The sequence below is a fragment of the Loxodonta africana genome, chromosome 2 (assembly GCF_030014295.1).
Source record: "Loxodonta africana isolate mLoxAfr1 chromosome 2, mLoxAfr1.hap2, whole genome shotgun sequence".
Classification (NCBI taxonomy): Eukaryota; Metazoa; Chordata; class Mammalia; order Proboscidea; family Elephantidae; genus Loxodonta; species Loxodonta africana.
Window position 1 is genome coordinate 195,866,210 of NC_087343.1, and position 21,652 is coordinate 195,887,861.

The window sequence follows — 21,652 nt, forward strand, 5'->3', positions numbered from 1 at the left end:
ATCTGAGCAGAGACCTGAGTGGCAAGAAGGGACTGGCGATGGGAAGCTCCAGGAAAAGATGTTCCAGGCAGGGGAACAGCAAGTGCAAAAGCCCTGACTTGGGAATGAGCTTGGAGTGTGTTCTAGGCATTGTAAGGAGTCCAGTGTGGCTGGAGGGTAGAGGGTGCAAAGGTGATGAGGTCAGAGAGGTTGGCAGCGGCCTAGTGGCAGAGAGGCCATGGAAGAAGTCTGGACCGTATTCTGGGAAGAATGGAAAACCATTGGAGGGTTTTAAGCACAAGAGTGACATGGCCTGGTTCAAGATTTTAAAAGATCTCTTGGGTCACCATGTGGAAGTAGTGAGGTTGTGGGCAGGAGTTGCAGGGCCAGCTTCTGGGGGCAAAGTCCTCTGGGAAAAAACCTTCCAGCTCTGCAGAGTGCTGTTTGAAACCAACTGCTGTTGGTGATAGAGAGCCCACAAGGGTGTTTGTGCAGAGGATGGCATGGTCAGGCTGGGTTTGGTTGGGTCCCGAGGGACTTACAAAGCAGAAGGCAGGCCAGGTGGGTGGTGAGGCTCTGTGGGGAGAGAAGGTAGGGACCCTGCTCCCCCTACAGCTGCCTCCAGAGGCCCCACCCAGGCAGGGGGCAAGGGGAACAGTTGTGGACCACCTGTGCTTCAGACCTTGTAAGGTGCTACCACTACCCCTGTGGTACAGTTGAGGAAACTGAGGCTCAGGGATGGGGGTGACGTACTGGAGAGTGGAGATGGATTTGGACTCACAGGTGACAAGTCCCTCCTTACAGACCCTGCCGGTAGGCTCCGTGGTGACCACTGTGCTGGCCAGCGACAAAGACACGGGATCTGGGGGCTTGGTTGTGTACTTCATAGAGAAGGTGAGTGTGAAAATGTGTGTGTGAGAGAGAGAAAGTGTGGGGAGTACAAGGGGGTGAGTGTGTGTCCTGATGGCTCCTGGTGGTCACCAGGGGGCAGCATCTTCCCAGAAAACCACAGGGCCCTGAAAGTTGGGGTGAAGACAGCAGCTCTGAGGCAGTCCAGCCCTTGGCCCCCGAGCCCTCCTCTGACCCCATCTAAGCCTCACTTTCCTATGGAGGTTGCCCACTGTGCACCAGACTCTTCTTCCCACTTTCTTCTCCGGACGTTGTCTAGGCCCTTGATGAAGGCTAGCATCACACTACCAGGTGGTGGAGGCACTTCAGCCTTCATAGAAGAGGAGATTGAGGCTCGGAGAGATTCAGGGTCTTGTCCAAGTTCACACAGACAGTAAGGGTACATGAACTCAGTCCTTATGATGACAAATTTGCAGTTATGGCTCCCATTTATTGAGTACCAACCATGTCTCTGGTAAGCATGTCATCTCAGTGAATACTCCCTCCTTTCAACCCATTGAGGTGATATCCTGAGCCTCACTTCCCAGAGGCTGAGGGGTTACATGACTTGGTTAAGGTCATACAACTGGTCAGTGGCAGACCTGGGATTTGAACCCAGGTTTCTCAGAGCTGGGGTTTTCAGGGGCAGGCTGTCCCATGGGAGCCTGGCCTGAATGTGCTCTGTCCCAGGTCATACCTGACACCGTGGACAACCAACATCTCTTTTGGATCCTGGCCAATGGCTCCATCGTGCTCAATGGCAGCCTCAGCTACAACAACAAGAGTGCCTTCTATCAGCTGGAGTTGAAGGCCTGTGTGAGTTGGGTGGCCACAGGTAGGATCAAGGGGCATAGAGATCTATGTTCCTGGGTCACAGAAGGTCCTCTCTCCCTTCAGGACTCAGGCGACATATACCAGGACAAATTTACCATCCAGTGCTCCCCCACTGTCTTTTTGTCCATCTCGGTGATCGACCAGCCTGACCTGGACCCCCAGTTTGTCAGAGAGTCTTACTTGGCCTCTGTGTCTGAGGGTGCACCCAAGGTATGTGTGGGAATCTGGAGGGGTCTAGGTTGAGACAGTGGAGGGCAGAGGAAAGTGTCTGGGCCCTGACCATGCCTCCTTCCAGGGAACCTCCGTGCTGAAGGTGGAGGCCATGGACACAGACAAAGGCATCAATGACCCTGTGACCTACAGCATCTCCAGTGAGAACAGGGTGCCCCCAGGCTGGGGGCTGGGGCAAGGGACATGGTGCAGGCTCTATCAGAGCCACTGGAAGCAGCTGTTCCATCTGCCTCCTCATCAGACTCCACAAGGCCGGGCTGGTTTGACATTGAGGCAGACGGGGTCATCGTGGTCAGCGGTTCCCTGGACCGTGAGCAGCTACTGGAGGAGGACGAGGAGGTTCAGGTGCAGGTCACGGTGAGTGAGGGCTCCACGGCCCCTCTGGACCCCTACTTCTTAACCTCTGACCTTTGATTTCAGCTCTCCCTAAACACTGGTTCTCTCTGCACTCTGCCCTCAGGCCACCGAGATGCACCTCAACATCTATGAGAAAGAGGCCAAGGTGAGCATATGGGTCACACTGAGGGTGACAGACGTCAATGACCACAAACCTGAGTTTTACAACTGCACCCTCCTGGCCTGCACCTTCACATCCGAAGAGGCCCAAGTCAACTTCACTGGCTCCGTGGATGAGCATGCCTCAGCCCGCATCCCCATTGATGACCTCACCCTGGTGGCCTACGACCCAGACAAGGCAGGGATGGGAAGGTGTGGGTGGGGGATGATGGTGGGCAGTGGCTAGAGTGAGATGGAATGGGGATGATTGGGGGTGGGAGGGCAGTTGATAGTGAACACTAGAGTGTGGTAGTGCAGAGAAGGGGACGTGGAGTATGTTAGAAAACCTGAGGTGGATACAGGATGATGATGCTGCAGATTAGTGACTAGAGGTGGAAAATGAGTGTTGTTGGGTGACCTTGGAAATGTTGGGTGATGTTGAATTGGTGGGTAGTATTGTGTGCAGGGTAGTACTAGGTGGTGTTGACTAGAAGGGCAATGTGAAGTGGAGGATGGAATTGGATGGTGCGTAATTTTAAGTGGAATATAATTTTTACCAGCCAAAGGTGGTATTGGGTGGTCAGTTATTTGGGGTAATATTGAGCATTGGGGGATGTTGTGCAGTGTTGAGTATAGGGTGGTCTGAGTGAGTATTAAGTTGGAGGGTACTCTTAAATGGAGGTTGATATTGAGTGATGGGTAATTGATAAATAACTATGGGTGGTGTTTGGTGTTATTAGGTGATACTGAGGAGTTAGTACAAAACGTTGAGTGGGAGATGATACTGGGTTGTGATAGGTTGGTGGTTGGTGTTGAGTAGAGGGTGGTGCTGAATTGGTGGTTGATGCTGAGTGGGAGGTGGTGTTGAGTTGGTGGCCGGTGTTAAGTGAAGGGTGGTAATGAGTTGGTGGCTGGTGTTGAGTGGAGGGTAGAATTGGGTGGTGGAAGGTTGGTGGGTGGTGTTGAGTTGGTGGGTGGATTTTGTTTCTTTTAATTGTGGTGAAAATATATACAACATTCTCCACTCAACAATTTTTAGGAGTCCTTGGGTGGTGCAAACAGTTAAGTGCTCGACTACTAGCCAAAAGTTTGGCGGTTTGAACCTACCCAGAGATGCCTTGAAAGATAGTCCTGGCGATCTGCTTCTGAAAGGTTACAGCCTTAAAAATCCTATGGAGCAGTTCCACTCTGCACACATGGAGCCGTCATGAGTTGGAATCAACTTGGCTGCACCTAACAACAACAGCAACATATTTCAGTGATATTGATTACATTCTTCATGTTGTGCAACCATTCTCCCTATCCTTTTCCAAATCATTATACCACCATTAACATAAACTCAGTCCTCGCTAAGCAAAAACTCCCCCTTCCCCAATCTCTCTCCCTCCTGGTAACCACTAATAACCTTTGGTTTCTATATATTTGCTTACTTCATATAAGTGAGAATAGCAGTATTTATCCTTTTGCAACTGACTTATTTCGTTCAGCGCGTTTGCTGTGGCACGTATCAAGACTTCATTTCTCTTTATGGATGGGTAATATTCTATTGAATGTATATACATTTTGCTTATCCCTTCATCTGTTGATGGACATTTTGGTTGTTTCCACCTTTTGGGCTATTATGAAAAGTGCTGCCATGAACATTGGTGTACATGTTTCTGGCTGCGTTCCTTCTTTCATTTCTTCAGGGTGTAGGCCTAGGATTGGGATTGGTGAGTCATATGACAATTCTGAGTTCAATTTTTTCAGGAACTGCCAAACTCTTTTCCACAGTGGCTGTACCATTTTACATTCTCATCAGCAGTGGATGAGGGTCCCAGTTTCTCCACCTCACCAACACGTGTTGTTTTCTGTTTTGTTTTTATCTTTTGTTGTTGTTACGTGCCATTGGGTCAATTCCGACTCATAGCGACCCTATGCACAACACAACGAAACACTGCCTGGTCCTATGCCATCCTCGCAATTGTTGCTATGCTTGAACCCATTGTTTGCAGCCACTGTGTCAATCCACCCAGTTGAGGGCCTTCCTACTTTTCACTGACCCTTTACCAAGCATGATCTCCTTCTCCAGGGACTGATCCCTCCTGACAACATATCCAAAGAATGTGAGATAGAGTCTCCCCATCCTCGCTTCTAAGGAGCATTCTGGTTGTACTTCTTCCAAGAACATTTGTTTGTTCTTTTGGCAGTCCATGGTATATTCAATATTCTTCTCCAACACCATAATTCAAAGGCATCTATTCTTTTTCAGTCTTCCTTATTCATTGTCCAACTTTTGCATGCATATAAGGCAATTGAAAATACTATGGCTTGAGTGAGGCCCACCTTAGTCCTCAAGGTGACATCCTTGCTTTTCAATACTTTAAAGAGGTCTTTTCTTGCAGATTTGCCCAATGCAATGTGTCTTTTGATTTCTTGACTGCTGCTTCCATGGGTGTTGACTGTGGATCCAAGTAAAATGAGATCCTTGACAACCTCAGTCTCTTCTCCATTTATCACGATGTTGCTTATTGGCCCATTTGTGAGGATTTTTGTTTTCTTTTTGTTGAGGTATAATCGATACTGAGGGCTGTGGTCTTTGATTTTCGTCAGTAAGTGCTTCAAATCCTCTTCACTTTCAGCAAGCAAGGTTGTGTCATCTGCGTAACGCAGCTTGTTAATGAGTCTTCCTCCAATCCTGATGCCCTGTTCTTCATATAGTTCAGCTTCTCGGTTTATTTGCTCAGCATACAGATTGAATAGGTAGAGTGAAAGGAAACAACCCTGACACACATCTTTCCTGACTTTAAACCATGCAGTATCCCCTTGTTCTGTCCAAACAACTGCCTCTTGATCCATGTACAGATTCCTCATGAGCACAATTAAGAGTTCTGGAACTCCCATTCTCTGCAATGTTATCTATAATTTGGTATGATCCACATAGTAGAATGCCTTAGCGTAGCCAATAAAACACAGGTAAACATCTTTCCGGTATTCTCTGCTTTCAGCCAGGATCCATCTGACATCAGCAATGATACCTCTCATTCCACATCCTCTTCTAAATCCAGCTTGAATTTCTGGCAGTTCCCTGTCGATATACTGATGCAACTGCTTTTGAATGATCTTCTGCAAAATTTTGCTTGCAGGTGGTATTAATGACATTATTCGATAATTTCCGCATTTGGTTGGATCACCTTTCTTGGGAATTGGCATAAATATGGATCTCTTCCAGTTGGTTGGCCAGGTAGCCGTCTTCCAGATTTCTTGGCATAGACGAGTGAGCTCTCCCAGCGCTCCATCCATTTGTTGAAGCATCTCAATTGATATTCCATCAATTTCTGGAGCCTTGTTTTTTGCCAATGCCTTTTTTTTTTTTTTTTTTCCATGCAGCTCGGACTTCCTCCTTTAGTACCATCAGTTCCTGATCATATGTTACCTCCTGAAATGGTTGAACTCCAACCAATTCTTTTTGGTATAGTGACTCTGTATTCCTTCCATCTTCTTTTGATGCTTCCTGAGTTGTTTAATATTTTCCCTGTAGAATCCTTTAGTATTGCAACTTGAGGCTTGAATTTTTTTTTTTTTTCAGTTCTTTCAGCTTGAGAAATGCTGAGAGTGTTCTTTCCTTTTGGTTTTCTATCTCCTGGTCTCTGCATATGTCATCATAATACTTTACTTTGTCTTCTCAAGCCACCCAATGAAATCTTCTGTTCAGTTCTTTTACTTCATCATTTTTTTACTTTTGTTTTAGCTACTCGATGTTCAAGAGCAAGTTTCAGGGTCTCTTTGGACATCTATTTAGGTCTTTTCTTTCTCTCCTGCCTTTTTAACTACCTCTTACTTTCCTCATGTATGATGCCCTCGATGTCATTCCACATCTCATCTGGTCTTTGGTCATTAGTGCTCAATGCATCAAATCTATTCTTGAGATGGTCTCTAAATTCAGGTGAGATATACTCAAGGGCTCTTGTGGACTTGTTCTAATTTTCTTCAGTTTTAACTTGAACTTGCATATGAGTAATTGACGGTCTGATCCGCAGTCTGCCCCTGGCCATGTTCTTACTGATGATATTGAGCTTTTCCACCATCTCTTCCACAGATGTAGTTGATTTGATTCCTGTGTATTCCCCCATGCGTCTGTCGGTTTGTGCTACTGTGGGGGCTTGTGTGTTGCTGTGATGCTGGAAGCTATGGCACCAGAATTCAAATACCAGCACGGTCACCCATGGCGGACAGGTTTCAGCTGAGCTTCCAGAATAAGCAGAATAGGAAGAAGGACCCATCAGTCTACTTCTGAAAAAAGAAGTAGCCAGTGAAAACCTTATGAACAGCAGCAGAACACTGTCTGATATAGTGCCAGAAGATGAGCCCCTCAGGTTGGAAGCCACTCAAAGTATGCCTGGGGAAGAGCTGCTTCCTCAAAGTAGAGTTAACCTTCATGGTGTGGATGGAGTCAAGCTTTCAGGACCTTCATTTGCTGATGTGGCATGATTCAAAATGAGAAGAAACAGCTGCGAATATCCATTAATAATCAGAACCTGGAATGTACAAAGTATGAATCTCGGAAAATTGGAAATTGTCAAAAATGAAATGGAATGCATAAACTTCGATAGCCTAGGCATTAGTGAGCTGAAATGGACTGGTATTGGTCATTTTGAATCGAACACTCATATGGTCTAATACGCCAGGAATGACAACTTGAAGAGGAGTGGTATTGCATTCATCATCAAAAAGAACACTTCAAGATCTATTCTGAAGTACAACACTGTCAGTGATAGGATAATATCCATACATCTACAAGGAAGACCAGTGAATACAACTATTCTTCAAATTTACTCACCAGGCCAAAGATGGAGAAATTGAAGATTTTTACCACTTCTGCAGTCTGAAATTGATCGAACACGGCTGCAATGATAATTACTGGTGACTGGAATGTGAAAGTTGGAAACGAAGAAGGATAGGTAATTGGAAAATATGGCCTTGGTGATAGAAACGATGCTGGAGATCGCATGTTGAATTTTGCAAAACCAATGACTTCATCGTAAATACGTTTTTTTACCAGCATAAACAGTGACTATACACACGGACCTTGCCAGATGAAATACACAGGAATCAAATCAACTACATCTGTGGAAAGAGATGATGGAAAAGTAATTTTGTTTTTCAGTCATTGCCATTCTAATGAGAATGAGGTCGTATCTCATTGTGGTTTTGATTTACAGCTTGCTAATGGCTATGGGGAAACCCTCGTGGTGTAGTGGTTAAGAGCTATGGCTGCTAACCAAAAGTTCAGCAGTTCGAATCCATCGGGCACTCCTTGGAAACCCTATGGGGGCAGTTCTACTCCATACTATAGGGTTACTATGAGTCAGAATCAACTTGATGGCCATGGGTTTGGTTTTTTTTTTTTAATGGAGTCTTGGTGGCGCATTGGTTAAGAGCTTGGCTGCTAACCGAAAGGTTGGTAGTTCAAAGCCACCAGCTGCTCTGTGGGAGAAAGATGTGGCAGTCTGCTTCTGTAAAGATTACAGCCTTGGAAACCCTATGGGGTAGTTCTACTCTGCCCTATAGGCTCTCTGAGTCGGAATCGGCTCAACAGCAACTGGTTTTTGGGTTTAATGGCTAAAGACATTGAGCATCTTTCCATGTGCTTATTGGCCATTTGAATACCCTCTTTGGTGTAATGTCTGTTTAAGTTCTTTGCCCATTTTTTTTTACTGCGTTTTTTTTGTCTTTATGTTGTTAGGTTGTAGAAGTTTTTAATGTATTTTTGATACATTATCGGATGTATGGTTCCCGAGAATTTTCTCCCAATCTGTAGGTTGTCTTTTCACTGTTGGTAAAATCCTCTGATGAACAGAAGTGTTTAATATCTATGAGCTCCCATTTATCTATTTTGTCTTTTGCTGCTCATGTTTTTGTTGCTGTGTCTGATAATCCATCATTGAAAACTAGGCTCTGCAGCCATATCCCTATATTTTCTTCTAAGAATTTTATGGTTTTAGTTTTCACATTTAGGTCTTTGGTGGTGGTTGGTTTTCAGTGGCAGGTGGTATTGAGTTGGTGTTGGTGTTGAGTGGAGGGTGGTGTAGAACTGGCAGTTGGTGTTAAGTGGAGGGTGGTGTTGGGTAGTGGGGTGATGTCTGGTGTTGGTATTGGGTGGTGGTGGCTGATAAGGATGGCTGATAGTGATACTTTATGGGAGTGAGTGGTGTATGTCCAGGCTCTGTCTCTCCAGCCCAGACCTGGGGCTCACAGTGCCTGAAGAGTTCTTCCTCTGATGAGCCACATTTTATGGAACTAGTGACGAGGCCAGCCTCCTGGCACCTGCTTCCTGCACACTCCATCTTTTGAGAGCCCTCCTCTCATGAGCAGGGCTTCCTGAGGCAGGAACCTGGGGCCAAAGTCTGGGGGAAAGATGCAGGTGGATGCATTGCAGGGGGAAGGGTCTCTACTTAAACGGCCTGCCTTTACAGGGCAACAATGGCACCTTCTTGCTCTCCCTGGAGGGTCCTGACGCTGAAGCCTTCAGTGTCTCCCCTGTGCGGGCCGCAGGCTCAGCTGAAGTGCAGGTACTGGTGAAGATGCCATCGCTGGTGGACTACGAGAGGCAGACCGTGATGCTGGTGCAGGTGAGGGCCCAGGGGCTCAGGTCCCAGGGAGTGGGGACCAGTGGCGTTCTGTTCTTGGTGTGCTGCCTCTTCTCTGCCCACAGGTGGTGGCCACTGACTCGGTCAGCAAGGACTCCTCAATCGCCACAGTGACCATCCATGTCAGAGACATCAATGACCACCCGCCCACATTCCCACAGAGCCTGTATGTCCTTATGGTGCCAGAGCACAGTCCCAATGGCTTTGTGGTCACTGACAGCATTCATGTGAGTGATGTGGGACACAGCTGGGCGAGGATGGAAACTGTGGCCCTGCCCAAGTCTCTGTGTCATCCAAAGTCACTGGGTCTCAGTAAGCACGCATGCATGCACGAGTGTGTGAGTGAGGTGTGTATGTGTCTATGTGTGAATTCTTGTGTGTCTCAAATGGGTTCTTTCTTTGTGTCAGGCAGTACGACAGCTCCATTCCCAATAATTGGGGGGTTGGCAGCAAATGCCATTGCCTTCAAACAGTGCCCGCCATCTCTCTGCCTTATAGGCCACTGACCCTGACACGGGTGAGGGCGGCCACATCACCTACAGCCTGCTCGCAGGGAACGGGTAAGGCCTCAGAGTTGGGGGTAGTGGGCGGGCAGGTGGGCACGCAGGGTCCAGGCCCACCTTTCTGCCTCACCATAGGGTTGGATTGCAGATAAAATACAGGATGCTCAGTTCCATGTCAATTCCAGAAAAGCCCCAAATGTTCTAATATAAGTATGTTGCAAACATTGCATGGGACGCGCTAAGAAGTGTTTCGTAATTTCTCTGAACTTCGAATGGAACTGGACACCCTGTAATTTTATTTGTGAAACCTGGCAACTCTGCACAGGGTGGAGCTCTTTGAGGTGAACCCAGACAGTGGGACAGTGACGGTGAGAGACAGCAAGCTGCTGGACCGCGAGACGCAGGCTACGTACAACCTTACACTGCAGGCCCTGGACGGTGGGAACCTGTCGGGTACCACCACATTACAGATCATCCTGGAGGACATCAATGACAATGCGCCTGTGGTCAGCGGCTCCTACAACATCTTTGTCCAGGAGGAGCGGGAAAATGTCTCCGTGACCATTCAGGTACCAGCTGGCCTGGGGTGGGTGGCCAGGAAACAGCCAGCTCTATAGTCATGCTGGCCCTGGTACAAGCTAGGTTCTGCTGTGTGGCTCTGAGAAAGTCACTCAGTCTCTCTGAGTCTCTGTTTCCTTTTAGGAAAATGAGGACCATCATAGTACTTATTCTCAGGGACATATACTGGGGGTTAATGAAATAATAGATGTACAGCACTCAGCACAGGGCCTGGCACAGAGCACACCCTCAAAATCTTCCTGCTTTTCTTTATTCATGACCCTGCCTCATTATGGAAAATATTTGAGGTGGCTTAGATTAAAAAAAAAAAAAAAGTTAAAATATGGGAAGAAATAAGGAAAAAGAAAATAAAAATGGCATTGTGAAAGGGCATAGCAGTTGAGTTAGAAACCAGGGTCACACAATTCATATAGGTAAGCTGCAAATTCAGCTCTTAGCTTCCTAATGGCCAAAGCAAAAAAGGAAATGAGACCAGTGGTCAGGTTCACAGAGTCTATGAGATAAAAACTCACCTAGTGACCTCAAATTCTCGTAAAAAGACAAGCTTCATGGTCTGACTGAGACTAGAAGGACCCTAGAGGTCATGGTCCCCAGACCTTCTGTTAGCCCAAGACAGGAACCATTCCCAAAGCCAACTCTTCAGACAGGAATTGGACTGGACTATAAGATAGAAAATGATACTGGTGAAGAGTGAGCTTCTTGGATCAAGCAGACAGACGAGATTATGTGGGCAGCTCCTGTCTGGAGGGGAGATGAGAAGGCAGAGGGCGACAGAGGCTGGCTGAGTGGACATGGGGAATATAGGGTGGAGAGAAGGAGTGTGTTGTCTCATTGTTGGGAGAGCAACTAGGAGTACATAACAAGGTGTATATAAGGTTTTGTATGAGAGATTGACTTGATTTATAAACTTTCACTTAAAGCACAATAAAAATTAGACAAACAAACAAACAAACAAAAACCCCACCTAGTGGCTCCAGAGAAACACTGGAGAGAAACTTCTTTCCCAGGTCATGAGAACAAGAGAAGCTTCTCCCTGGGTCTTATTGTCTGAAAAACGGCCTTGTGAGAAGCAGGAAACCAGACCTTCAGAATAACGGTCACATGGCCACAGAGTCCTCTCATCCTTCTAGGTCTGTGCGGTTGACAGAGTACATTTCTGTCCCTGACCTCTTCAGGCCTCTTGACTGGAGTGATGCAGATGCCCTAATTGTCCCCATTCACAGAGGAAGAGCACTGAGGCTCAGAGAGGTTAAGTGACTTCTCTGCAGTTGCACAGCCAATAAATGGCAGTGCTGGAGCTGGAGCACAGGTCTCTCTGGCCCTGAAACCTAGACCTTTCTCCTTGCTCCTTGATACTTTCCACCCTGGCCTGTGACCTCCTTGTGGCAGGGAGCATTTCAGATCTGCCCCTGTGACCTTGGTGCCTAGCATGGCACAGTGTGAGCCCCAAGAAGTATGGGGCAAATTAACTGGCCTGAGGCAGAGCACCAAGGGCTGAAAAGACAGGGTCAGCCTTTTGGAAAAACCAGCCTTGGGCTTCCACAAAGGAAGCATTTAATGAACAAGATCCCAATAGAACTGAAAAGAAAGAGCTGCAGGTGGTGGGGGGGTGGTGGCGGGGAGCAAGGGCAGGTGGAGGGGAGAAGCGTGGAAAGGAAGAGCAAAGAATGTGTTACAAGTTAGAGAACCCCAGCTCTGCCTTCAAAGCCACATTTGCTGAAGAGCTACTGTGCCCTAAGCCCTTTGCTGGGCCCAGGCCCTCAGAGATGAACCCACTACAGTTCTTGCCAAGTGGCCTGCATTTGGGGAAAGGCACCAGTCACTCACATTGTCACCTGTGCTTGTCCAAGGTAGCATAGGGTCAGGCAGAGACGGTGCAGAAAGGGCATTCCAGGTGAGAGAGCAGCATGTGCAAAGTCCCAGTGGCATGGGAGAACCTGTTGTGCCCTGAGAGCTGGATTACCCCAAAGTCAAACCAAGCATGTGTTCAGGGCCCTGGCGGGGCGGGAAGACACACACACACACACACACACACACACACAGGATGAAACATCAGCTATTTTTAAAACACAGCACCAAAGTAGTCATCATGGGGAAATCAGAATTTTGTTGGACTTCACACTTACAGCATTTAAAAATTTTTTTGAAAATCTATAATACCCTGCCCTGACTCCTCCCTCCCAACTAGAATGTCAGCTCCACAGGAAGCTGTCTTGACCACAGCTCTATTCCTAGTCCCTAGAACAGGGCCTGGCACATGGTGGGTACACAGTAAACATCTGTGGAATGAATGAGTGACTTCTCAGTGCTTCAGGCCTCAAAAGCACTTGCAAACTCCTGATCTGACCCACTTTGATGGGAGTCTGAGGCTGGGAGACTGGCCAGCATCCCACTGGCTCCAGGTCCAAGTCAGTGGGCCGGTGCAGGGGAAGGGCTGGAACCCTAAAGGCTGCCCGATGCTGATGCCAATCCCCACCTCCCTACCCCCACCCCGTATAGGCCCACGACGACGATGAGCCCAATACCAACAACAGCCGCCTGTACTTCAGTCTGCTGCCTGGCCCCTACAGCCAAAACTTCTCTGTGGACCCTGACACAGGGCTCCTTGAAAACCTGGGGCCCCTGGACCGAGAGGCTATCGACCCCACTCTGGCCGGCCGTATTGTGCTGACTGTGCGGGTGGCTGATGGTGGTGTTCCTGTCCTCAGCGCAGAGGTCAATGTCACCATCAATGTAGAGGTAAGGCTGGGCCTAGCCAGCGGGGTATGCTGGGATGGTTCGATGGCCTGCTGGCCCTATGTTGGGGGGCTCCTGCGCAGGTGGCCAGTCCCCCTTGGACCCAGGCCACATTTCTGCCCTTTGCAGTGTGGCAGGTAAGAGGGTCCTGAGGATGATAACAGTATAATTGGGAAACGATATAAGTAACAGGAAGTGCCTAGAAGCGTGGCTGGCACATAGAGGGCGCTCTCATAATCATTCGTGGGGTTCTACCCAGAACTCTCCTGTCTCCCACCACCATTCAAGGGCAAAGAGAAGGGGAGAAAAAGCAGTATGTATATTGTCTAACGCACACCTAGTTCTGCAAGGTAGGGACAGCTGGTACCATTTTATTGATCAGGAAACTGAGGCACGGAGAGATTCAGCAACTTGGGTAGGGTCATGGATCCAGGTTTAAATTCAGGTTTATCTGGTTCTAGGGCTGCCACCAGCTCACAAGGCACATTTCTCTGGAAAAGCATAACAACTATGCATCTCTACAATGTCCACGGTGTGAACGGGCATCTCCCAGGGTTGTGCAGTGCACAGCCTGTGCTACCTCATAGAGCAGCCCTGTATCCTACTCGGTTGGGATGTGTCACTTTCCTACAAGTATTAAAGAAAGAGACCTCAGAGAAACAGACAAAATTAGGAATGCCTTTGCCCTTGAGGGGCATAGTCGGGGTGGATTATCCAAGAGGCAAGGTAAGCAAGGTGCTTACCTTGCTTACCAGATCATCTATAGTGAAAAATTTCACATTTTTTCACCACATGAAAGACTCTGCTTCTAGGTATGGCTGGCATCTGTCCCTCTCCCAACCCCACAGCACCTTCCTACAGAAACAAAGCCTCTTTTAAAATTTACAATCCTTGACAGGGCTGGATGACCCAGTAAGCAAGGTAAACACAAGCTTCCTTGTGCTTATTTGCTAATCTGTAGTAAACACTTTCACATCTTTGATGTGGTAAAACCCAGTGAAATTGTTCACTACAGATGATCTGGTAAGCAAAGTAAGCGCTGTGCTTATTTGCTTATTGGATAATCTGCCCCTGGGCAGGGTACAAAGAAGAGAGAAAGCTGAGTTGAATTTATTGAGTGAGCCAGGTCCTTTCACATCCAGGAGCCAGTCCTCCCAACAGGCCTGTGAGTGGGGTTTGCTATCCCCATTTTGCAGATGAGGATACGGAGGCCCAGAGAATTCAAAGTCACACACAAGGCAGAGGTGGGCCCCACTAGGCCTGAGAGCTGTGCTCTCAACTGCGCCTGTGAATTAGGATGGCCTACGTGGGTCGAGCCAGTAACTCCATTATGAGGAAACCTCAATCAGAAAACACATCTAGTTAAGGTAGGGAAAGCTGTTTCCAAGGATCTTTATTTTAGTGTTCTAACAGAAAAAGTTGAAAGTGTACATCTGGAATGTCACCCACCTGGGAGCTTCCTGGGGCCTGTGAGCAGACCCTGAAAACAGTTGGTGTCTCAGGGCAGGTCTGGGTGTAAGCCCTCATAGGTCCCCGGAACCCGGCTCTGCCCTGAGCTCAGAGCCAGTGTCTGGGGTTGGCTGGGTGCAGGAGGGGCAGGAGAGAGGCGGGGACGAGGGGAAGCTAAGGCTGCGGGGCCTTTGTGGAAACATCACAGAGGTGGTCCCAACGTTAGAAATCTTGAGAAATGGGGAGTCAAGTTGGATCAGGCGGAGACACAGACGGGGCTCAGAACCATCCTTCCAGAACCAGCTGCTGTCACCGTTGACTCAAGGTGACCTGATGTGTGTCAGAGTAGAACTGTGCTCCACAGGGTTTTCAATGGCTGATTTTTCAGAAATTGATCACTAGGCCTTTCTTTAAGGTGCCTCTGGGTAAACTCGAACCTCCAACCTTTCAGTTAGCAGCCGAGCACATTAACTGTTTGCACCGCCCAGAGACTCTTCCTTCAGGGAAACAAAAAAAAAAAAAAAAAAAAACCCAATCCCATTGCTGTTGAGCTGATTCAGACTCATAGCGACCCTATAGGACAGAGTAGAACTGCCCCCGATAGGGTTCCCAAGGAGTGCCTGGTGGTTTCAAACTGCCGGCCTCTTGGTTAGCAGCTGAGCTGTTAACCACTGCGCCACCACAGCTAAAAACAGGTCCTAAAACACACTCTAATACAGATCTGAGCTGTGGGGCTCCTTGGTGGGGTATAGCTAGTTGTAGAGGTCCCTCAGCATGCCTCTGAGCGTGGATGGCCTGGGCAAATTCCATCCTCTCCTGTTTCTTTGTCTATGAAATAGGTGTGCAACCCCACTGGGTAGTGTTGTCAGAGGAGACATGGGTAGAAAGTCCGTGACTCGGAGCGGAGGCAATATTGGCTTCTTAGGTCAGCTCTACTGTTAGCTGCTGTCAAGTCAGCCCCTGACTCATGGTGGTCCCATGCACAATGGAATGAAACGATGCCTGGCCCTGCACCATCCCTATGATTGGTTACAGATTGTGCTGTTGTGATCCATAGGGTTTTCATTGGCTGATTTTTGGAAGTAGATCACCAGGCCTTTCTTCCTAGTTCCTCTTAGTCTAGAAGCTCTGCTGACACCTGTTCAGCATCACAGCAACACACAAGCCTCCCCTGACAGATGGGTGGTGGCTGTGCCTGAGGTGCATTGGCCTGGAATCACACCTGGGTCTTCCACATGGAAGGCGAGAATTCTGCCACTGAACCACCAATGTCCCTCTCAGATTGGGTCTGGATAGGGCAAACCCTGAGGGCTACCAGGGTTCCTTGGGCTCAGGACTGCCTCTGCCTGCAGGACATCAATGATAACCTGCCCGTCTTCAATCAGTCCAGCTACAACTTCTCAGTGATGGAGAGGGATCCGGGTAAGTCTTCCCTAGGCTCAATGTGGCATCTGACCCTTCACAGGGAGGGTGTGTAGTACCCAAGGGAGCAGATGGCAGAGGAGGCTCCTGATGGCCAGGCTAGGGCTCCCTCCATGCTCTGCCTTCATCTACAGGAGCCATGGTGGGCGTGGTGGTGGCCTGGGATGCGGACCAGACAGAAGCCAACAACCGCATCAGCTTCAGCCTGTCGGGGAGTGGGTCCAACAACTTCATGCTCCGAGGCTCACTGCTGGGGTCTGGGCAGGCTGTGGGCCACCTCCAGCTGCCCCTGGATGTGAGCCTGGACTACGAGACACAGGCCTTCTTTGATCTGGTAGTGAATGCCGTGGACCCAGACCCCCAGGGTGAGGCCACGGCAACTGTCCGTGTGAACGTGATAGATGTGAATGACGAACCACCCACCCTGGACCCAGCCTCGCTCCGGGGCATCCGCGTGGCTGAGAATGGTTCACAGTATGGCCTGGTGGCTCAGGTCATTGCCCAGGACATAGATACCAGTGCCCAGCTAGTGGTCCAGCTTATGAACGTCATCTGTACCAAGGCAGAAGTTGATGTGGGCAGCCTGTGCCATGGCTGGTTCTCCGTGGTGTCCAATGGTTCTGTGTTCATCAATCAGAGTGAGGCCATCGACTACGAGGCCTGTGACCTGGTCACTCTGGTCGTGCGGGCCTATGACCTCATGACAGATCCTCGCTTCCAGGCCTACAGTGACAATGGTGAGGCTGCCAAGCCTGCAGGGTCTGGCAGGCTGCAGTTCATGGGAAAGAGCCCTGGGCTGGGAGCCCCAGGTCTGGTTTCAAATCAGCTTGGGTTCTTGCTCAGCTGTGTCAGGGAGCAAGTCACAACACTTCCCAAGCTTCAGTTTCCCCATCTGCCAAGTGGAGTTAGATAGTAGGTTGTCTGTGAAGATTAAATGAGAACATGCGTATAAACATGCATTTAGAGTAGTGTCTGGCACATAAAAAAAAAAAAGTAAGCACTTAATTGATGCTGTTGTTTTATGAGGTGGTGTAAAGGAAAATACGGCTGCTAACCAAAAAGTTGGCAGTTCGAATCCACCAGGCACTCCTTGGAAACCGTATGGGGCAGTTCTACTCTGTCCTATAGGGTCACTATGAGTCAGAATCAACTCGACGGCACCGGGTTTGGTTTGGTAAAGGAAAATGCACACTTCAGAGTCACAGAGACCGGAATTCATATCCTGGCTTTGACACCAAACAACAATAAACTACCAGCTGCCATCAAGTCTATTCCAAGTCATGGCAACACCACGTGTGTCAGAATAGAGCTGTGCTCCATGGGGTTTTCTTTTTCCAGATATGTAAAAAGTTTTTATATCCTCTGAATTTTTTTGTTTTTTTCCAACCTTTTTTTTTTTTCAAGTTTCTACATGTACATTTCAGTGACATTCATAGGGTTTTCAATGGCTGATATTTGGAAGTAGATCACCAGGCCTTTCTTTTAAGGTGCCTTTGGGCAGACTTGAGACGCCAGCCTCTCGGTTAGCAGCCAAGGGCGTTAACCATTTGCACCATCCAGGAGCTCCAAATAACAATAGTAGCCATATTAACAGCTAGTATATACCAGTCCTTACTACAGCCAAGAACTATGTCAGGCACCTTATAAGCCCTCCCACACTATCCATGAGGTAGGTGGTCCCTATCCAATTTTATAGACGAGGAAAGTGAGGCACAGAGTAGGAAATTAAATAACTAGCTTACACGGCTAGCAAGTGTCAGTGCAATGTCATGGTCAGGTGGGACATACCTGGGCTGGGCTCAGTCCTGGCCCATCACTTTTACTGTATAACCTTGGACAAGCTGCTTACCCTCTCTGAGGTCTGGGAATGATACTCCCTCCTACACAGGCCAGAGAAGATGAGTGGGCATCCCAGGGTCAAGAGCAGAGGAGTCGACTGAGCACAGATGCATGGGAGGGAGGCTGCAGGGAGTATGGCTGAGTCTCAGGCTCCCTGGGTCAGGCCTCTGCACAGAGCCCAAAGCCAACCTCCTTTGTCCCCCTAGGAAGCCTCCCCATCACCATCGAGGATGTGAATGACAATGCACCCTATTTTCTACCTGAGAATAAGACTTTTGGTAAGCAACAGCTTTGCGATCTCTCCCACCCCACACACGTACAAATTGATTCACCAGGACCACCCTTGGGCAGCCCCCATGGACCCTCCTCAGGACCTAGGTAGAACCTTAGAAATGGAAGAAGGCCTCCCACCCTACCTCACCCCAGGGTTCCAACAGGAGGGGAGACTTGAGTTTTCACCCCAGCTCTGCCTCAACTCATGTCTGACCCTGGGCTGTGCCTCTCTGGGCCTCAGTTTCCCCAGTACAATGGGAGTTGGATGACATGCTAACTACTGGCTTAGGAATAACTGTACTGGGGTCTCCAGTGATGAGACCTGAGCTGGCTTGACACTGCCCCTGCCCTCACTAACCCCTTCCTGTCCACACCTGTAGTGATCATTCCAGAACTTGTGGTACCCAACCAGCAGGTGGCTTCTGTCCAGGTAAGTCCTTGGCTTCACCCTTGGGCAGCTGGCAGTCACAGTAGCCTCAGGAGACACAGGGCTAAGGCTTTGGGCCTTTCAGCTGCCCCCAAAATATTTTAACACTAGAAAGGAAACTTATTGGCTCCAACATATGAAAAGAAAACCCCAAGATGGAAATTAACACCTGCCTAACTGATGTGATCAAACTTCATTAATTGTTAAAGCTAGTATTCATAAAAATTTCATGAGTATAAAAACCACTTGCAGGCTACATCTTTCTCACTACACCAGAGTTCTTGAGTGTTACAGAGACATTATAGCTGATTATAGATTAAATGAATTCCTTGTAGTTAAATAATTTCCAGAGCAAAATTATAAAAATGTGTTTATGGTGTTGGATTTGGGTGCGTTTATTAGAGGGTGATAGCTTATAGTGTGTGAGAGGTTAGGCCTCCCACATAGTCCAGACTCTTCTTCCTGAGTTGCCTCCTCTCTCTGGGACTCAGTTTCCCCTCCTGGACAAAACCCAAACCCATAGCTCTCGAGTTGATTCCAACTCATAGCAACACTATAGGACAGAGTAGAACTGCCCCATAAGGTTTCCAAGGCCGTAAGCTTTAGGGAAGCAGACTGCCACATCTTTCTCTCACAGGGTGGCTGGTGGATTTGACCCACCAACCTTTAGGTTAGCAGCCAAGAGCTTCACCACTGCATCACGAGGGTTCCTTCTCCTCCTGATAAGAAGCTGGCAAATCATATGCCATCAGTGACACTAGTTCCCAGCAGTTAGGGTTAAGAGGCGGGGTGGTCTCCGGATGCCACCCCTATGCTGTGGAGAGAGCACAGGCATAGGAGGTGGACAGGCCTGGCCCTCCCCACTTAAAGTTGAGTGTGCCCTTGTGCAGGGCAGGGTCTCTCTTGTAAAATGGAGATAGCATTTCCCCCTTTCTGAGTTTTCCAAGGAGTCCCTGGGAGGTGCAATCTGTTAAGTGCTATTAGCTGAAAGGTTGGCAGGTCCAACCTATCCAGAGGCGCCTCGAAAGATCTGGCGACCTGTGTCTCAAAGGTCACAACCTTGAAAACCATATGGAGTGCCGTTCTACTCTGCATCTTGGCAGACATGAGGTTGCCATGAGTCAGAATTGACTCGACAGCAACTAATTTTTTTTTTTGGCAGGGGGGTTTCCAAGCCTTAAACGGTCGTTTTCCCTATTTCCCAGTCTTCAGCCAATTGCATTCCAATGTTATGAGTTTAGCATTGGTTGTGAACCTCCATGTATTTTTGGTTTAACAATTTTCTTTAAATCAACTCCTTTTTGAAACTTAACACCAACTTTGTCCTAATCCTGAGCAGTAATGTCAGTGGACTCGCAGCTCTATGAGTTGGTTCTATTTTTCTCTAAAAGGCACTAGAATGAATAAAAATGTTGTGGCCCACCCCCACCCCGCCCCATCATTTCATGGTCTACTAAGGGAATGTGTACTCACTTCGGAGCCCTGGTGGTGCAGTGGGTAAAGCAATCAACTGCTAACCAAAAGGCCGTCAGTTCAAAACCAGCAGCAGCTCTGTGGGACAGAGATGTGGCAATCTGCTTCCATAAAGATTTACAGACTTGGAAACCCTACGCGGTTGCTATGAGTCGGAATCCGCGCGATGGCAGTGGGTTTGGTTGGCAAACAGGGAAATGAGAGGACTCAGGGAGAGGCCTGGGCACAGTTGGTGCTCAGGAAATCCGAGCGTCCCTGTGCTTGTGTACGTTGGTGGGGAGGGGTGGGGGCGATTTCCACATGGGAGGGACATTTGGGCTGTGATCTGTTGAGGAGGAAGAATCAGAGACTTGTGCAAACCTAGACGTGCAGGGCAAGCACACTGTTTGTGTAAAGCATTTGCTTACTTGGGGTGGCCTGGGGTGGCTGATGGAGTTGCTGGGTGGCATAGACCGTTAAGCGCTTGGCTGCTAACCAAAAGGCTGGTGGTTTAAGTCCCCCCCGGAGGTGCCTCAAAAGAAAGGCCTGGTCATCTTCTTCTGAAAAATTGGCCATTGGAAATCCAATGGAGCACAGTTCTATTCTGTTACACATGGTGTCGCCGTGAGTTGAAATCAACTTGACAGTGGCTGGTGGGGGCGGTTGATGGAAATCGAGGTGGCCGATGGAAATCAAGGCGGCCAGCGTCCTGGTCTACCCCAGCCCCTGGTCCCTGCTGGGGGCTGCAGGGTGCCTGGCTTGGCTGTCTGTTGCCATCCACTCCTTCTCCTAGGCCAGAGATGATGACTCAGGGAACAATGGGGCCATCCTGTTCTCCATCCTTCAAGTGGACTTCCTCTCTAAGGATGGGGTCACCACATCTTTCCAGGGCTTCTTCCGGATCTCCACATCCTCAGAGGCTGATGTGTTCACTGGCAACATTGAGTAACTGTGGGCAGGCCCCTAGATTGAAGGCGGGACAAAAGCGGGCCTTGGGGCAGTGAGCTCCCAGTACTGGGAGGGGAACAAGTGGATTCCAGAGGACTGCAGCTCGGGTTCCAAGGCTGAGCTGTGTCCTCTCACCTTCCATAGGCTGGTGACAAACCTTGATGCTAGTCTCCAAGGCACCTACCAAGTGACAGTCCAGGCCCAAGACAGACCTTCCGTGGGTGCTGCCCGGGAAGCCAAAACCACCCTGAACGTGAGTGCTGAGTCTTGCCTCCAGCCCCCTGGCCCCGTGCACCTCATCTCCCCTGACACCCTTCTCCTGTAGCTCTTCACTGTGGACCAGAGTTACCGTGTGAGGCTGCAGTTCTCCACCAATAAGGAGGAGGTGGGCGCCAACCTGGAGGAGATTAAGGCGTACGTCTGGGGAGCCTGGCAGGGGACCGTGGGGAAGAACAGGGCCTGGGAGCTTGGTCTTAGACAAGACCTGAGCAGACTGTCTCTCAATTCTGCCTCTGACCCACACTTGACCTGGTCCCTGTTTTAACCCTGGACTTGTGCCTTCACCCCTTATTGCCCATGCCCTCAGAACCTATGGCTGGTTGGGCAGAGAGAGGCCTAAGCACAGCTTCCATGTACAGTTTTGAAGGCTGTACACTGCACAAGGGCACTCTGCTTGCCAGCCTGTGAGTTCAACCCCAAAAGAAGGGGTATCTTTTCCTAATTTGCACAGATGTGCTAGCTTCTGAGCCAGTGGGGCTGGGTCTGTCCAGAGGAGCTGCTCTTATCTAATTCCCACAATTCCTAATTCCACTGTCAGAGCCCTGGCCCCTAGCCTGGGCTGAGGCTCCCACTCCAGGCCTCTGTGACACCCACTCCTTTCACAGGGCTCTTGCCCAAGCAACCAGGACTACTGTCTACATTGTGAGCATTCAAGACATAGACTCTACAGCTCGGTGAGTGCCCACTGG

The 21,652-nt window shown here is 48.9% G+C and overlaps 1 protein-coding gene across 1 annotated transcript in view; it reads left to right on the forward strand.

The window, feature by feature from the left end:
• Nucleotides 1-21,652, forward strand: part of CDHR2 (cadherin related family member 2) — an 89,377-nt gene that overhangs the window by 59,704 nt on the left and 8,021 nt on the right. The window contains exons 7-24 of the mRNA XM_064279176.1: nucleotides 784-873; nucleotides 1,558-1,911; nucleotides 1,997-2,072; nucleotides 2,174-2,289; nucleotides 2,393-2,626; nucleotides 8,883-9,038; nucleotides 9,122-9,283; nucleotides 9,555-9,616; nucleotides 9,885-10,128; nucleotides 12,638-12,877; nucleotides 15,676-15,745; nucleotides 15,880-16,482; nucleotides 17,791-17,862; nucleotides 18,238-18,287; nucleotides 20,530-20,681; nucleotides 20,829-20,937; nucleotides 21,010-21,098; nucleotides 21,569-21,637. Of these exons, the coding sequence (XP_064135246.1) occupies nucleotides 784-873; nucleotides 1,558-1,911; nucleotides 1,997-2,072; nucleotides 2,174-2,289; nucleotides 2,393-2,626; nucleotides 8,883-9,038; nucleotides 9,122-9,283; nucleotides 9,555-9,616; nucleotides 9,885-10,128; nucleotides 12,638-12,877; nucleotides 15,676-15,745; nucleotides 15,880-16,482; nucleotides 17,791-17,862; nucleotides 18,238-18,287; nucleotides 20,530-20,681; nucleotides 20,829-20,937; nucleotides 21,010-21,098; nucleotides 21,569-21,637 (2,948 nt within the window). The remainder of the gene's footprint in view (nucleotides 1-783; nucleotides 874-1,557; nucleotides 1,912-1,996; nucleotides 2,073-2,173; nucleotides 2,290-2,392; nucleotides 2,627-8,882; nucleotides 9,039-9,121; nucleotides 9,284-9,554; nucleotides 9,617-9,884; nucleotides 10,129-12,637; nucleotides 12,878-15,675; nucleotides 15,746-15,879; nucleotides 16,483-17,790; nucleotides 17,863-18,237; nucleotides 18,288-20,529; nucleotides 20,682-20,828; nucleotides 20,938-21,009; nucleotides 21,099-21,568; nucleotides 21,638-21,652) is intronic.